The sequence below is a fragment of the Manis pentadactyla genome, chromosome 1 (assembly GCF_030020395.1).
Source record: "Manis pentadactyla isolate mManPen7 chromosome 1, mManPen7.hap1, whole genome shotgun sequence".
Taxonomy (NCBI): domain Eukaryota; kingdom Metazoa; phylum Chordata; class Mammalia; order Pholidota; family Manidae; genus Manis; species Manis pentadactyla.
This window is the reverse complement of record NC_080019.1, coordinates 74,717,022-74,735,676: the sequence shown is the minus strand read 5'-3', so window position 1 is coordinate 74,735,676 and position 18,655 is coordinate 74,717,022. Positions and strand designations below refer to the sequence as shown.

General features: G+C 36.2%; 1 protein-coding gene across 11 annotated transcripts in view; it reads right to left on the bottom strand.

Moving 5' to 3' along the window:
* The window catches only part of PIK3CB (phosphatidylinositol-4,5-bisphosphate 3-kinase catalytic subunit beta), a 265,299-nt gene that overhangs the window by 134,411 nt on the left and 112,233 nt on the right, over positions 1-18,655 (bottom strand). For all 11 annotated transcript variants that reach the window (XM_036877283.2, XM_036877281.2, XM_057498687.1 and 8 more), the window contains 3 exons: positions 15,156-15,335; positions 12,653-12,823; positions 11,690-11,767 (listed from right to left, as the gene is read on the bottom strand). In XM_036877283.2, the coding sequence (XP_036733178.1) occupies positions 11,690-11,767; positions 12,653-12,823; positions 15,156-15,335 (429 nt within the window). The remainder of the gene's footprint in view (positions 1-11,689; positions 11,768-12,652; positions 12,824-15,155; positions 15,336-18,655) is intronic.

Here is an 18,655-nt window from a genome sequence, read left to right as displayed (position 1 = left end):
AATGCTGAAGATCTGAAAGGCCAGCAAGGGGACTCAAGGTGTCACAGCACAAGAGCAATGTAGAAAAGGCCCTCCTCATATTTATTGAGCAAATGAACTTAAACATCTAAAGAATTCTGAGTAGGGGGTTCAACACACGATCAACACACAATCATTATCTGACCCTGAGTCTAGCCCTAGAGTCTGACGCTCCTCAAGGGTACCAAAACCATGTGAGGGCGGTCACGAGCTGTAGGAACAGTTTTGGCTCTAATCATTCTCTTTTTGATCATGCATCAAGAGTTGTAGGGAAAACAATCAAGTCATGCGTATTTGTACAGTTGATTTCTGTATTACTTGATTTATGTATTAACCTCATTAATCCCACAGTCTTTCCAGCAACTATGGAAAACTCCCAGTGATAACTTCCTAAATAGTTGTTCTCAACAGCAAACGTTCTGTTTCCTTTTGGGATTCCACTATACAAATGTTAGACCCTCTAATATTTTTGCACAGATAAGAGATTTGTAGAGTTTTTTTCTCCTAATTTATCTCTCTGTTGCTCAATAAGAATATTTTTATTGATCAGTATTCAAGTTCACTGACTCTTTCCTTCCTCATTACCATTCTATTATTAAGTCTCATCAGTGAATTTTTAAATTTCACTTAAGTATACTTTTTAGTTCTAAATTTTCCACATGGTTCCTCCTTCTGTCTTCTGTTTCTTAGCTGAAAATTTCTGTTTTTCCATTCTTTTCAATTGTTTGCCCTAAATTGTATAAGCATTTTTTTCCTTTCCTTTTTTTATTGGTATCATTAATATACAATCACATGAGCAACACTTTGGTTACTAGATTCCCCCCATTATCAAGTCCCCACCACATACTGCCTTACAGTCACTGTCCATCAGTGTAGCAAGATGCTACAGAGTCACTACTTGTCTTCTCTGTGCTATACTACCTTCCATGTGCCCTCCCCAGAAGATGTGTGCTAATCATAATGCCCCTTATTCCTCTTCAACTCCCTTCCCACCCACCCTCCCCAGTCCCTTTCCCTTTGGTAACTGTTAGTCCATTCTTGGGTTTTGTGAGTATGCTGCTGTTTTGTTCCTTCAGTTTTTTCTTTGTTCTTACACTCCATGGATGAGTGAAATCATTTGGGACTTGTCTTTCTCCGCCTGGCTTATTTCACTGAGCATAATACCCTCCAGCTCCATCCATGTTGTTGCAAATGGTAGGATTTGTTTTCTTCTTATGGCTGAATAATATTCCATTGTGTATATGTACCACATCTTCTTTATCCATTCATCTACTGATGGACACTTAGGTTGCCTCCATTTATTGACTATTGTAAATAGTGCTGCGATAAACATAGGGGTGCATATGACTTTTTGAAACTGGGATCCTGTATTCTTAAGGTAAATTCCTAGGAAGGGAATTCCTGGGTCAAATGGTATTTCTATTTTGTGCTTTTTGAGGAACCTCCATACTGCTTTCCACAATGGTTGAACTAGTTTACATTCCCACCAGCAGTGTAGGAGGGTTCCCCTTTCTCCACATCCTCGCCAGCATTAGTTGTTCCTTGTCTTTTGGATGTTGGCCATCCTAACTGGTGTGAGGTGACATCTCATTGTGGTTTTAATTTGCATTTCCCTGATACTTTGCAATGTAGAGCATCTTTTCATGTGCCTGTTGGCCATCTGAATTTCTTTTTTGGAAAAGTGTCTGTTCATGTCCTCCACCCATTTTTTAATCGGGTTATTTGCTTTTGGGTGTTGAGGCACGTGAGTTCTTCATATATTTTGGATGTTACCCCTTGTCAGATATGTCACTTACAAATATATTCTCCCATACTGTAGGATGCCTTTTTTGTTCTGCTGATAGTGTCCTTTGCATAAGATTTTTAGCATGATGTAGTCCCATTTGTTCATTTTTTATTTTGTTTCCCTTTCCCAAGGAGATCCGTTCAGGAAAAAGTTGTTCATGTTTATATTCAAGAGATTTTTGCCTATGATTCCTTCTAAGAGTTTTATGGTTTCATGACTTACATTCAGGTCCTTCATCCATTTTGAGTTTACTTTTGTGTATGGGGTTAGACAGTAATCCAGTTTCATTCTCCTGCATGTAGCTGACCAGTTTTGCCAACACCAGTTGTTGAAGAGGCTGTCATTTCCCCATTGTATATTCATGGCTCCTTTATCACATTATTAATTGACCATAGATGCTTGGGTTAATATCTAGGCTCTCTATTCTGTTCCACTGGTCTGTGGCTCTGTTCTTGTGCCAGCACCAAATTGTCTTGATTACTGTGGCTTTGTAGTAGAGCTTGAAGTTGGGGAGCCTAATCTTCCCAGCTTTATTCTTCCTTCTTAAGATTGCTTTGGCTATTCAGGGTCTTTTGTGGTTCCATATGAATTTTAGAACTATTTGTTACAGTCTGTTGAAGAATGTTGTTGGTATTTTGATAGGCACTGCATTGAACCTGTAGATTGCTTTAGGTAGGATGGCCATTTTGACAATATTAATTCTTCCTACCCATGAGCATGGGATGTGTTTCCATTCATTGATATCTTCTTTAATTTCTCTCATGAGTGTCTTGTAGTTTTCAGAGTATAGGTCTTTCACTTACTTTGTTAGGTTTATTTCTAGGCATTTTTTTCTTTTTGATGCAATTGTAAATGGAATTGTTTTCCTGATTTCTCTTTCTTCTAGTTCATCATTAGTGTACAGGAATGCAATAGATTTCTGTGTATTAATTTTGCATCCTCCAACTTTTGCTGAAATCACATATTACATCTAGTGGTTTTGGAGTGGATTCTTTAGGGTTTTTTACGTACTATATCATGTCATCTGCACACAGGGACAGTTTAACTTCTTCCTTGCCAATCTGGATGCCTTTTATTTATTTGTGTTGTCTGACTACCGTGGCTAGGACCTCCAGTACTATGTTGAATATAAGTGGGGAGAGTGGGCATCCTTGTCTTGTTCCTGATCTTAAAGGAAAAGCTTTCAGCTTCTCACTGTTAAGTATGATGTTGGCTGTGGGTTCGTCATATATGGCCTTTATTATGTTAAGGTATTTGCCCTCTATACCCATTTTTTGAGTTTTTATCATGAATGGATATTGAATTTTTTATGAGCAATTTCATAATAACTGCTCTAACATCTTTCTGAGATAATGCCAACATTTATGTCATCTCAGCATTGACATCTGTTGATTGTCACTGTCCACACAACTTATGATTTTCCTGGTTTTGGATATGCCATTTAATTTTGAATTGTACCCTAGACATTTTTACCATTACATTGTAAGACTCTGCCTTTTGTTTACATCCTGCAGACAACATTAACATATTTGTTTTATGAGACAATTGTTAGTTTTAGGCTACAAGTTCCAACAAGCCTTCTGTGAGCTGTAGTTTGTAATACTAGTTCATTTTTCAAATCCTTTACAGAACTATTTGGATCTGTCTTGTGTGTCTACCATACAGCAACCAGTCTGTTCTGGTGGTGATTTATGCCTCAGTACAGTTCTCAAAGTATGTAGGCAGTTAAGACTCAAATCCATATATGTACAGCTCAGGAATAAACCTATAAGCATAAACAACCTTAAGCTGTTGCTTTCCTGAACACTTCTCACTCTGCAATCATCCAAGTATTTTTTATTTTGCCTTAAGGTCCCCCTTTTTTAATCACCCAGCCAAGAAAGCTGAGGCTTTATTTACCAGCACCTCCTATAACTATGCCAAATAGCAGAAGGACACAAGGGAGAGGAGAGTACTCAGTGAGGATTTGCCCCATTCTCTTGGGACTACCACTCCTCTAATCAGTGAGGAAGGTTCAACTCCTTGCATTTCAGACCTTTCCCCATTGCTGCTGCAGCTGCTGCCACAGGACTTCTGAGAGATTAGGGCAAATGGGAACAGAGAGAAGAACAGGAAACAAAAAAGAGGGAAAAAATAGGAAGATCCCTATTTTAAGAGTTAGAAGTTCCTTTTCCCACTAGAGTTATAACCAGAGGGCTTCTTGAGACCTGTCTGCACTAGTGCCATCTTCTAGATTTTGGGCAGCACTCAGTCAGACTTCTGCTGAATATTTACATGCAAATCTGAAAAGTGAAATATCATGAGGCTGGGAGAAAACATACCAGGAAGCTATATGCTATAGCTTTCTAAGCACTCTCACAGGGTTGAAAGACATTCAAGGGCTACCTCACCAAAGTAACAGATCTTCACAGAATATCCAGGATTTTCATTACAGACTCCAGAGAATCGAGTGGCCTATAACATTTCTGGGACTGTGAATGTAAAGGATTTCACTGCCATGACTGGGTTATACTATATACCAGAGCTGACTTTAAGAAAAGGAGATGGTGTTTCATGGTCCTGACTCATTGGTGGGCCCTTAAAAGGAACCAAGCTCTTCATGGCAAAAGATTTAAAGCATGAGAAGGAATTGTGTTTCAGAAATTCTCCATTTCTAGAGTTAAACCACATAGCCCAGACCTGAAAGATGCCTCTGATAACTCAGAACAATTCCCAGTCAACAGGCAGCAAGGAAATGAGAAATTCAAGGAACTGAATTTGGCCAACAACTTGTATCATCTTGGAAGTAGATTCTTCCCCAGAGCCTGCAAGAAGGAATGCAGCCCACCTAACACCTGGACTTCAACCTTGTAAAATCATAGGCAGAAAACGCAGTGACAGCATGCCCAGACTTCTTACAGAAGTAAGAGTTAACAAAAGGTAGTTTTAAGCTGTTATATTTGTGCTACTTTGTTGACACACAGCAATAAAAAACTAATTTAAGTGGCTATTATAAACTTAAAGATGATATATTTTTAACAACATAAAACAAATTCTTCAAAAGACAAAAATTATCAAAACTAGCACACAAGAAACAGAAAGTCTGATTATATAACCATTAAAGAAATTAAACTTCTAATTTAAAACCTTCCCACAGAGAAAACTCCAGGCTCAGATGGTTTGGTGTAAATCCTACCAAACACTTAAATAAGAAATAATATCAATCCTACATATACTCCTTCAGAAAATTGCAGAGAGGAAGGTTTCTCAGCTCTACTTATAATGCCAATATTATCCAGACACCAAAATTAGAGGAAGGTACTATACATAAAAAAAAATGTAGCCCAATATTACCCATGAGCACAGACATAAAAATCCCTAACAAACCATTAATATATGAAATCCAGCTATATATATATATAAATACTACTACATCTGCACTGAGTGGGGCTACTTAAAATATGCAAGGTTGGCTTCAACTTTTTTAATCAATAAAATTAACAGAATATTTAAAAATATGATCACCTTGATAAATACATTAAAAACATCAGACAAAGTGCAACATTTTTCTATCCCTTTCAAGATAAAAACTTTCAGCAAAGTAGAAAGAGAAGGGAATTCCGTGAATAGGAGGCATCTGTGAAAAACCTACAGCTAACATCATACACAGTTGAAAGAGTGAATGCTTCTCTTTTAAGATTAAGAAAAAATAACGAGTCTACTGTGATTCATTTCATATATTCACTTGACTGGGCCTGGGGGCATCCGGGTATTCTGGGTGTTTCAATGAGGGTGTTTTTTGATAATATTAACATTTAAATAGTAAACTGACTAAACCATACTGCCCTTCCTAATAATATGGACAGCCTTAGGCCAATCAGTTGAAGAAATGATTAGAACAAAAATGCTGATCCTCCCTAGAGTGAAAGAATTCTTCTTTCCTGGATAATTCACTTAAATTAAGTGAATTTAAGGTACATTTAAATCAGCTTTTCTCCTGCCTTTGAACTCAAACTGAAAAACATCAGCTCTTCCTGGACCTGGAGCCTACCAGCTTTCCAAAGAACTATGTAATAGGTTCTCCTGGTTTTCACACCATAAGATTAAGACTAGAAATAAACCATCAGATCTCCTGGATCTCTAGTTTGTCGATTAATCCTACAGAGCATACAACTTAAACAACTCCATAATTATGTGGGCCAGTTCTTTAAATGAGTCTGTGTGTTTGTGCATATGTGTCTAGACACAGACACACATTCACATCCTATTGGTTCTGCTTCTTTGGTGAATCCTGATTAGTAAGTCTAATGTCATCACTTCTATTCAAAATTATACTGAAAGTCCTAAAGCCAGAATAGTAAGGAAAGAAAGAAATTAAGCTGTTCCCCTACCCTTTTTTCCAAATTTCTCTTCACCATTTTAGTGGAGCTCATAAAATATGTAGCAATCTAAAATGATAAAGTACAAGTGTACATGAAACATTCTCCAAAATAGATCATATACACTAGGCCACAAAAAGAACCTCAATAAATTAAAAAAGACTCAAGTTATATCAAGCAGCTTCTCAGTACACAATGGTATGAAACCAGAAATAAAATACACAATGAAAACAAAAAAGCCTATAAACACATGGAGGCTAAACAACATGCTTATAAATAATTAATGGATCAATGAACAAATTAAAACAGAAATCAAGCAGTATATGGAGACAAATAAGAAAAAAAAAACTCAACAGTACAAAATTTGTGAGATGCCACAAAAGCAGATCTAAGAGGAAAGTACACAGCAATACATGCCTACCTCAAGAAACAAGAATCCCAAATAAACAGTCTAAAATCACAATTAAAGAAACTAGAAAAAGAATAACAAATGAAACCCAAAGTTAGTAGAAGGAGGAACAGAGTAAAGATTAGAGAAGAAATAAATAAAATAGAAAAGAATAAAACAGTAGAGAAAAATCACTGAGATCAAGAGCTGGTTCTTCAAGAACATTTAAAAATAAAACCAAATAACCCCCAACCCAGATAATCAAGGAAAAAAGGGAGTATACAAATAAGTAAAATTAGAACTGAAAAAGAACTCATAAAAGATACCACAAAAGTACAAAGAATTATTAGACAGTGGTATAAAAAAATTGTATGCTGGTAAATTTGACAACCTAGAAGGAATGGACAAATTCCTAGAAAAATACAACCTTCCAAGACTGACCCAGGAAGAAACAAAAATCAGAGTACATCAATTACCAGCAATGAAATTAAACTGGTAATCGAAGAACTCTCAACAAAAAAAAACCTCAGGAACAGAGCTTTACAGCTGAATTCTACTAAAAATTTAAAGAAGAGCTATTAGCCATCCCTCTTAAAGTATTCCAAACATAAAAGAGGAGGGAATACTTCCAAACTCATTCAATGAAGCCAGCAACACTCTAGTACCAAAAGCAAGCAAGTACAAAGAAGAAAATTATAGACCAATATACCTGATGAATATGCATGGAAAAATCCTCAACAAAATATTAGCAAACCGAATTCAAAAATACATCAAAATCACGCATTATGACCAAGTGACATTTATTCAACCAATGCAAGGATGGTGTAATATTCATAAATTAATCAATGTAATACAAGAAATTAACAAGAAGAAATATAAAAATTACACAATCATCTCAGTAGGTGCCGAAAAAGCATTTGAGAAAATTCAACATCCACTCACGATAAAAACTCTCAACAAAATGGGTACAGAGGGTACACATCTCAACATAATAAAGGCCATATATGACAAAGCCACAGCTAACATCATACTTAATGGCAAAAAGTGAAAAGCTCTTCCTCTAAGATCAGGATAAAAACAAGGATGCCCAGTCACCACTCTTATTTAACATAGTACTGGAGGTCTTAGCCACAGTTATCAGACAAGACAAAAAGAGATTTTTTCCAAATTGGTAAGGAAGAAGTAAAACTGCCATCATTTGCAGATGACATAATATCATACACAGAAAACCCTAAGACTCCCAAAAAACTACTAGAACTAATAACCAGATTCAGCAAAGCTGAAGAATACAAAATTATTACGCAGAAATCTGTTGCATTCCTATACACGAACATTAAACTAGCAGAAAGAGAAATCTAGAAAACAACTCCATTTACAATTGCATCAAAAAGAATGAAATACCTAGGAATAAACCTAAACAAGGAGGTGAAAGACCTTTACTCTAAAAACTACGTGATATTCATGAGAGAAATTAAAGAAGACACCAATAAATGGAAATACATCCCACACTAATGGATGGAAGAATTAATATTGTCAAAATAACCATCATGCCCAAAGCTGTTTACAGATTCAGTGCAAACCTTATCAAAATACCAACAGCATTTTTCAATAATCTAGAACAAATAATTCTAAAATTCACATGGAACCACAAAGGACCCCGAATAGCCACAGTAATCCTGAGAAGGAAGAACAAAGCTCGGGGATTATACTCCCTAACTTCAAGCTCTATTACAAAGCCACAGTAATCGAAACCACTTGATACTGATATAAAAAGAGATCCATAGATCAATGGTACAGAATAGAGAGTCCAGATATAAACCTACATATGGCCAGTTAATATATGATAAATATACAATGGAGGAAAAACAGCCTCTTCAACAATCGGTTTGGCAAAACTGGACAGCAACATGTAAGAGAATGACACTGTATTCCTGTCTACCTCCATACACTAAAGTAAACTAGAACTGGATCAAAGACCTGAATGTATGACATAAAACCATAAAACTCTTAGAAGAATACATGGGCAAAAATCTCTTGTATGAGCAATTTTTTCCTGGACACATCTCCTCAAGCAAGGGAAACAAAAAATTGAACAAGTGGGACTACATCAAACTAAAAAGCTTCTGTACAGCAAAGGATACCATCAGCAGAACAAAAAGGCAACTTACAGTATGGCAGAATATATTCATAAATAATTTATCTGATAAGGGGTTAACATCTAAAATATAAAATGAGCTCATATGCCTAAACACCAAAAAAACAAATAACCAATTTAAAAATGGATGGAGGACCTAAACAGACATTTCTCCAAATAAAAATTATAAATCGCCAACAAGCACACAAAAAAATGCTCCACATGGCTAAGTCATCAGGGAAATGCAAATCAAAACCACAATGAGATATCACCTCCCACCAGTTAGAATGGCCACTAGCCAAAAGACATGAGATAACAAGTGTTGGTAAGGATATGGAGGAAAGGAAACTCTCCTACACTCTTGGTGGGAATGTAAATTGGTACAACCACTGTGGAAAGCAATATGGAGGTTGCTCAAAAAACTAAAAATAGAAATACCATTCAACCTAGTAATTCCACTCCTAGGAATTTATCCGAAGAAAACAAAATTCCTGATTTGAAAAGATACACGCACCCCTATTTCTATCACTGCACTATTTACAATAGCCATGATGTGGAAGCAACCAAAGTGTCCATCAATAGATGAATGGATAAAGAACATGTGGTACATATATACAATGAAATATTATTCAGGCATAAAAAAGAAATCCTGCCATTGGTAAGAACATGATGAATCTAAAGGGTATTATGTTCAGTGAAATAAGCCAGGCAGAGAAAGACAAATACCATATGATTTCACTTATTTGTGGAATATAAATACAAAGCAAAACAGAACAGAAACAGCAGTAGACTCATAGACACTGAGAAGCGACTGGTGGTTACTATGGGGGAGGGGTTTGGGTATGTGGGAAGAGAGGGTAAGGGGCACAAAGGGGCATAAAAATTCTCAAGTCATAATGTAAGCTTGTCATGGGGATAGTAGTATAGCATGGAGAATATAGTCAGTGATTCTGCAATATCCTCCCATGTTGACAGATAGTAGCTATACTAGTGGGGGTGAGGATTTAATAATACAGGTTAACTGTTGAACCACTGTGTTATATACCTGAAACTAATACAAAGTTGTGTATCAATAAAAAATTAAATTAAATTCAAAATAATAAGTTGGTCATGGGGATAGCAGTACAGCATGGAGAATACAGTCACTGATTCTGTGTATCTTTCTATGTTGACAGTAACTGCACTAGGGGGGTAAGGATTTAATAATATGGGCAACTGTTGAATCACTGTTGTATATTTGAAACCAGTATAAGATTGTGTATCTATGATACTTAAATTAAAAAAAAAAAAGCACCCCACCACAGAAAAAAAGAACAAAGGATGAAGTGCATCCACAAGAAAGTGATGTCATAATTGCATTAACTTACTTAAATTCAACTATATAAACCCACTGGAAGGAGACAGGAGTAGAGATCTAGATGGAGTGGAAGGGGAAATACTTTAAACAGTACATGTCATTAATTCTATTACTCATAAGAACATTTGGCCATACACAACAGAAGTCAATCCAGTTTGAAACAACTACTGGAAAGTGGTAAAACCTATGGAAATAAAATGTTACTGACAAAGAAATAAAGCATAATTCTCTAGGAAACTAAAGCATGTAGTGAAAGCTTCTTTAAGTCTTCTCCAGGAAGAAACTGGTTAATAATAAAAGGCTATAGAGAAATAATAACTACGAAAGAATTAAACTGATACATTATCTACGGAAGACATATACACTATCCTACAGATGGCAAGAACAAGTAAGAATTCCCATTTTTACAATGTAAATTACACACTGGACAAAACTGTATGTATATATTATTCCCTGTCTCTTGAGAGTAGATTTGCCTATATGTGATTTCTGCCTTTAGGGACATGATACACAACGAATTCTCCTGAATTTATACTAATCCAGAAGACTGCCCAAGATGCATTATAAATAGTGAATAAATCAAGTTGTAGACTAAAATATAGTATATCATCTCCCTTTTTGTTTACCAAACCAACCTATCAACAAAATAAACACAACCAAAACATCTTCAGTCTCAAAACTATATGGCATATATTTGTATGAACACACAGATCAGTCCCAAGGCTTGTTGACCTTGAATCCTAACACAATAGTAAAGAGATAGGAGGAGAGATAAGTAACTTTTTATAATCGGGTTTGGACTTTTTTAACTGTTGCAACAATCATATTATATTTCTGCAATTTGAAAACTATTAATAAAGAAAATTTAAATTAACAAGAAAAGTAGGATTACCACTAAAATAGAAATCAAAAACTAATTGGCCATAAGCACACTCATTAAAAATTAAAATCTAGCTGAAAACATGAGAAGAAAAAAGCCCCTGTTTTAATGACAGATAACCAAAGAATCTTTAAAGTGTATTTAGAAGCAAGGTGATCCTGAGTATACATCCCCATGCCAGCAAACATCTCAAACTAACTGAATCTCCTTCTTGGATCACAAAGTTATTCACTTAATTTCCTTCCAAGCAAAACAGGGGAAAATGCATGCTTTACAATTAGAGACAAAATGCCTTGCTAGGTCTTTACTAAATTGTATGGGGTTGTACAATAAATCCCCATGTGTTAGTAACTTGTGGTCTATAATGTAGTCATCTGAATTTCTTCCAGGAAATATTATTACATTTTCTCTGTGTTCAGCAAATTTAAAAGGATAAAAAAAGCCTGGGAGAGGAGGCTGTGTACAGCTCTAAGTAAGGCTGAGAAAGAAGTAAGCTAGCATAGAAACATGTGACCTATAATTCTGGTTTAAATTTGACTTGCTGATTTTCTGATCTAAAGCAATTTCTTTTACATAATATATACTGCAAAAATGTGAATCTCTCCAGTACATCTGAACTATTGAAAGCATATTTTAAAACAAAAGTTCTTAATTCTCTTAAACTGCCATATTCTATAACTTTATCTCCAATGTGACATACTTTGAACCTATCAGAAGTTATTCAAACAATGGAGCAGATGACAAATTCAAATCCTAACAAGTACTTACTTTTACAGTTTCTTCTGTGTTAAGTTTATTCCCCTTAACTAAGACAATTTGGAAAGGGTTGTTATTTTCCCAAATATGCTGTAAACAAAATGAAATAGAGTATTTTAATGAAAGAAATTAATATCTATGCTTGCAATTAAATCATCTAATCAGTTCTCATGTCCAAGCAAAATAATGAAAATAGACCTCTGAACTAACAACTGAAAATTACGTACATTCAATCAGGCATTACAACCACTAGCATGTAGTCTCATGACAAAACACAGGCAGCATTTCAGTACTGCTAAGAGATTTGCTAAATTAAACAACAAAAAAATAGTATTAAAAGCATTGGATGAACTAACAACTGACCACTTAAATATACAGATACCTTAATCATCAAGAAGTGATTAAACATACAATTTCTTAAGACTGAATAACTATTTAAAAATTGCTAACTGTTCCAATGAATACACACTGGAGAATTGGTTTATAAAAAAAAAATTACATTATATAAAAAATGGTGCCTTTGATACATTTAAAATCTCAAAGTATTCAATGAAAAGACAGGCAAATTATGCCAATAACATTATATAGCTAAGTTGAAAAAAATGAAATATACTAATAAATCTACTATTTCTGCACATCTAGCTTTTCTACTAGAATGTCTCAAATTGCTCGTTGAAGTACTTACTATGTTTAGCTCTAATTTTAACATCTCTAATTTAATGGTATTTTCTTTTGGCACCAGAAGAACACCAAAAACACAAGTGGCATATATATATTTATATGTAGGTGGAGTAAGAAAATGAATAGTAGCTGGAAAGATAGTTTTTAATAAATGGTAATGGATCATTTGGCAAATATGCACTGGTTTTCAGAGAAGCAGAAGTGAACACAGAAAATATGTGTGAGGCTTAAGCATGCAACCTAACAAAATCACATGCCTTTTGGGGTTACCAAAGGTTCACACATGAAACTTACAGAAATAATTCTCATTTTCTTTGGTGGTAAAGGAAGAGGAAGGTTAGATGAATTTCGATTTATGGCAGCCTCTATGGCAATCATTTCCTGTTCATACATCTTCTTGATCTTGCAACATTCCACAAGTATAAAATGGGGCAAGGACCTATTCATTAAACAGTTCCGGATATACTACAGCAGCAAGAAAAGAACAAGGTAAAGATTTTCAAGTAAATACTTAAATCAAGAATAAGGAATAAATAGAAGAATAAAATTAAGATGAACAATACTGTATCAAATACATGGTGAAAATTTACCTTGAACAAGAACTTGATGTCAACAATATGAGAAATTAAAATTGTAATATAAAATAGCTATCATTAATTGAACACCTAAGTGCCTAATAACTGAACTAGACACGTCTTACAACATTACAGCTAATCTTTATAACAACTCTGTAAGAAAGATTTTCTCCCTTAATATAAGATTAAAGAGCTGAAAAGCAGAAGGGTAAGTTATACACCTAGTATATTTAAGACCTGGATTTAAATCTACCCAAATTTTTTGTTGTTTGCTAAACCTTGAAGAAATATATGCATAAATCTACGTTGTCTTCTCTTCTCTGCACCTAATACTTGACAATTTGACCAATCAGTGTACCTTTCTAGGGATAGGACATGATTGTCACAGACTGTGATATCACGTGCTAGTTTTGACGAGTCAGTCAGGAAAAGTGAACAAGTAGAGTACACATGTGGTCATTTCTGTTAGTCCTGAGCTAGCCAACTTCACTTTCAATAGGTATTCGAGGTAGACCTGGTTCCTTTCCAGTACACAGCTGCAGGCAATCATTACTGTCTCCCCAACAAAAAACCTACTGGCCATCCCAGTTTGATGCTCTGTTTTACTTCCATGAGACCAGGATGAGTCTACAGAGGCATGTAATAAAAGTGGTAGTTATTCACATAAGCAAAGAGTCCTAACAAACTGAACAGAAATCCAGTGTATTCCTCAGAAGAACTTCCTATACAGATACAAATTCAATGCAATATATTCAATTCAGAGCCACTAAAAATTTTTTGAAAACAAATTTGTAGAAGGGACATATTTACTACAAATACATTTATTCAAAAACTTTTCACTATTAAGAGATGTATCATTCCATTTCCTTCACATTCCTTTGCCTACATTATATTTTATCTCGTGACCTTGTACAAAAATGCACACACCTTTATTTTTCTTTATAATAACAAATTCTAGTTCTGACAAAACACTATACCCTCCACTTATTAAGGTTAAAAAAAAAGTGTGAAAAGGCAGGGGGCTACTTAAAGGATGGCAGAGCACAAAGGGAATAAAGTCAGTATTTCTATGCTAACACCAAACTCTGTTTGTCTTCTTCCTCTCATGGGCTAGAGTTCCAGCACTTACTGTCAGAATATTACAGCTCCCAAAGCTATGCACATAAGCTGTAAGTGCTGCTCGACTTCCTACCTACTAAACTATAAAAATTAAGGGGCTAAAAATGTGAAAAGAGAGGTGTGAAGTCCTATGTTACCTGCTAATAAATCACAGCTCCTTATTTTCAAACAGACATCACTTAATATGTGGCATGACTATATATACCTCTTGCTTAAAACAACAAAAATAAAAATAACAGTAAACACATATTCTTCTAAAATCCTTTTAGTATTTACTTGTAACTTGTCACTTAGCCTAGCATCCTTGAAAGTTAAAGCCGGGATCCTGTTCATTAAATAGCATACCTTATGGAAGGGGAAGGGTGTTTACATTTCACATATCTTATTTAAACCCCTTTACTCCAGATATGATCTGAGGCACTTCAGTGCCTTCCATAAAGCACAAACTCAAAGAATTCATGATTAACTGGAAATAAACATCTCAAAGATAAAGGATGGTTTTGAGGATGGTTAGGCCTAATGCTTACAAAATTCCTATTATGTACGGCAGAAATAAAAAAAAGGGGGGTATCAGAGATTATACACATACACTGAAAATTAGATATTTTCTAATTCAAAATGAAAATTTATACTATTACTTTCCCTAGTTAACTGATAATCACAAATAAATTTTTATACAATTAGTAACTATTTAATCAAAATATTTTTTTACTTCCCCCAGAAAATTTCGTGTCTAAACCATTGCTTACATGGTGAAATAGTGGGCAGCTGTAACAAATTTTATTAAGAATTCATAATACTATAGAAAATTATAACACTTAACCAAGAGCAAAATGAAAACACATAAATAGATATATACATGAACATATATAATCATTATGCTAAAATAACTATAACTGCAAGTAAAATGATGGAAACATGCCAATATGTTAACAATGGTTACCTCACAGGTAGGTAAAATTAAAGGTATTTATCATTTAATTCTGTATAATTTTTTGTAGGTTTCAAATGTTACTATGCCACCATGTTTTTTCAATCAAAAATTTAAATTATTAAATATATGTACATGTTGCTCTGGTCAATTTATAGTTAATACACATTACCTGGAACTGGATTAGTGGGTGATCACCAAACACATACTCTACTCTCCCACTGACTTGCAACACATAGTCATAGGGGCTAACTTCATCTTCTTTCCCATGAAAAGTCAAACATCTTTGGATTGCCAATTCATTTATTTTGATAGGATTCATGTTAGGAGATATGTGAAAGCTAAACACATCCTAAAAAAGGGGGTAGGGAAAAAAAAGGAATTTTATATTTTTACTTCAAAAAATCAGCTTTTATATTTGTACTTATTACTTCATTATATACAGCCATACATAATATCCACAAATGTACATCATTTACACTTGATATTTCAGTCAATTTTTCTGTTTTCTAAATATAATGTGGCCATATCAAATTTGTTCACATTCTACTAATTTGCAAGTCACTTTAGAGAGTACCACAGCTCCCATAGGTCAGATTTATACAGATTTAACTAGTTTACAAATGTCTTACTTACGCTTATCAACAGTTTACTACACACATTTCCCGGTATCTTTTCAAAAAGTTACTCATGGGAAGGAGCCAAGATGGCAGAGTGAGTTGTTCAGTGGAAATCTCCTCCCAAAAACACACATATTTTTGAAAATACAACAAATACAACTATTCCTTCCCCTAAAAGAGAGACCATTGAACACAGTAAAACAGCCAGGCTACATCTACATCTGCGAGAACTCAGCACCACGCGAAGGGGGTAAGATACAAGCCCCGGCACGATGGGACGCGAGCACCCCCACCACCAACACTGAAAAAAAGATTTGGAGGAAAGGATTTGGAGCAGAGAGGGACTGAAAGCCCAGGACTGTTAAACAACCAGCTTTAGTAATCCGCACTGGGAGTGCAGACACATGGAGCACAGTGTGCTGGATATTGGAGAAAAGGAAAAGAAAAACCTGGGAGCAGGTTCCCACAACCGGCCCCCCTGGGACAAAAGAAAAGTCAGTGCTTTTTGAAAGTCTTAAAAGGACAGGGACCTCACAGCTGTATGCAATCGTCCAGGTACACTCAGCCCAGCAGCAGTGAATCCCGAGGAACTCTAGGCAACCTAACCCCCTGGGCGGCAGCACAACTCTGAAGCCCCTCACGGAGATAAACACCCTGCCAGTTGTTCCCACGACTGGCACAAACTCCCACACACTGGCCCAGTAGCAACAGAGCGGCCACATGCAGCAGCAGCAGCAACATCAAAGGAGCTCTGGAGAGGCCCGCACACGATGGTGGTGCCAGAGCGGCCCAGAATGACACAGATGAGCCAAAGGCTGCAGCAGCGGCAGGCAAGCGGCCGGGGTGAGCCAGAGGTGGCAGCGGCGGAGTGGCCCAGGTGCAGCTGCGCCCCCAGTAACCAGCCACAATCTCCTCCCGGCGCAAAGCCGCCCGGGTCAGACCCAAAGGACGCTACCAGAGCAAAGCTGCCCAGCAGGGGCACTGCTCTCAAAGGAGAGCACAACTGGCACACCTGCCACTGCCTGCAGGGCTCTGCACTAGCCTGATGGAGACCCTGCACACAGCAGCTTAGGGGATTACCCTGGAGGCTGTTCCAGGAGTGTGGGTAACCGATACAGGCAGCAGAGAAGGGCAAGGCGACCAACAAGCAGGAAAGGACTTTCTTCTCCCAGCTGACACACACGCTACCTGCCTACAATTACCACTATCACCATGAAAAGGCAAAAGAATTTGGTCCAGGCCAGAATTATCCAGACAACCCCCAAGAGACAGCCTGAGGAGATAGACTTAACCAAACTCCCCGAAAAAGTATTCAAAAGAAAGGTCATAACCATGCTGAGGGATCTGCAGAGAAATATGCAAGAGTTAAAGGATAACGTTGGGACGGAAAATACAGAAATAAAAAAATCTCTGGAAGGACTTAAGAGGAGACTGGATGAGGTGTAAGAGGCCGTTAATGGAATAGAAATCAGAGAACAGGAATACAGAGAAGCTGAGGCAGAGAGAGATAAAGGATGTCCAGGAATGAAAGAATATTAAGAGAACTGTGCGAACAAATCAAACGGAAAAATATCCGCATTATAGGGGTACCAGAAGAAGAAGAGAGGGAAAAAGGGATAGAAAGTGTATTTGAAGAAATATTTGCTGAAAACTTCCCCAACCTGGGGGAAGAAATAAGTCTCACAGACCATGGAAGCCCACAGAATTCTCAAAACAAGGGACCAAAAGAGGACAACACCAACACATATAATAATTAAAATGGCAAACATCAAGGAGAAGGACAGAGTATTAAAGGCAGCCAGAGAGAGATAAAAGGCCAGCTATAAAAGAAAAAGCATTAAGCTATCATCAGACTTCTCAACAGAAACCTTACAGGCCAGAAGAGAATGGCATGATATATTTAATTTAAAGAAACAGAACAGCCTTAAACCAAGAATACTGTATCCAGCATGACTATCATTAAAATATGAAGGAGAGATTAAACAATTCCCAGACAAGCAAAAGCTGAGGGAATTTGCATCCCACAAAACACCTCTACAGGGAATTGTAGAAGGACTGCTTTAGACGGAAGCACTCCTAAGGCTAAATGGATGTCAACAGAGAAAATAAAAGCACAGCAAAGAAAGCACACCAACAAACACGAACTAAAGGCAAAAAATAAAATCAACTACTCACAAAAGCAGTCAAAGGAAACAGAAAATAACACAGAATAAAACACCTAACATATAAATAGCAGAGGAGGAGGAATAAGAAGGGAGAGAAACAAAAAATCATCATACTATGCTTACAATAGCTTAATAAGCATGTTAAGTTAGACAGATAGTAAAGAAGCTAACCTTGAACCTTTGGTAACGACAAATCTAAAGCATGCAATGGCAGTATGTACATGTCTTTCAATAATTACACTAAAAGTAAATGCACTGAATGCTCCAATCAAAAGACACAGAGTAACAGAATGGATAAAAAAAGCAAGACCCATCTATATACTACTTACAAGAAACTCACCTCAAATCCGAAGACAGACACAGACTAAAAGTAAAGGGATGGAAAAATATTTCATGCAAACAATAGGGAGAAAAAGGCAGGTGTTGCAGTACTAGTATCAGACAAAATAGACTTCAAAACAAAGAAAGTACCAAGAGATAAAGAAGGACATTACATAATGACAAGGGGGTCAGCCCAACAAGAGGATACAAGGATTATAAATATATATGCACCCAATACAGGTGCACCAACATATGTGAAACAAATACGAACAGAATTAAAGGGGGAAATAGACTGCAATGCATTCGTTCTAGGAGACTTCAACACACCACTGACTCCAAAGGACAGATCCACCAGACAGAAAATAAGTAAGGACACAGAGGCATTGAAGAAAACACTAGAACAGATGGACTTAACAGACATCTACAGAACTCTACACACAAAAGCAGCAGGATACACATTTTTCTAAAGTGCACAAAGAACATTCTCCAGAATAGACCACATACTAGTCCACAAAATGAGCCTCAGTAAATTTAAAAAGACTTAAATTGTACCAACCAAGTTCTGA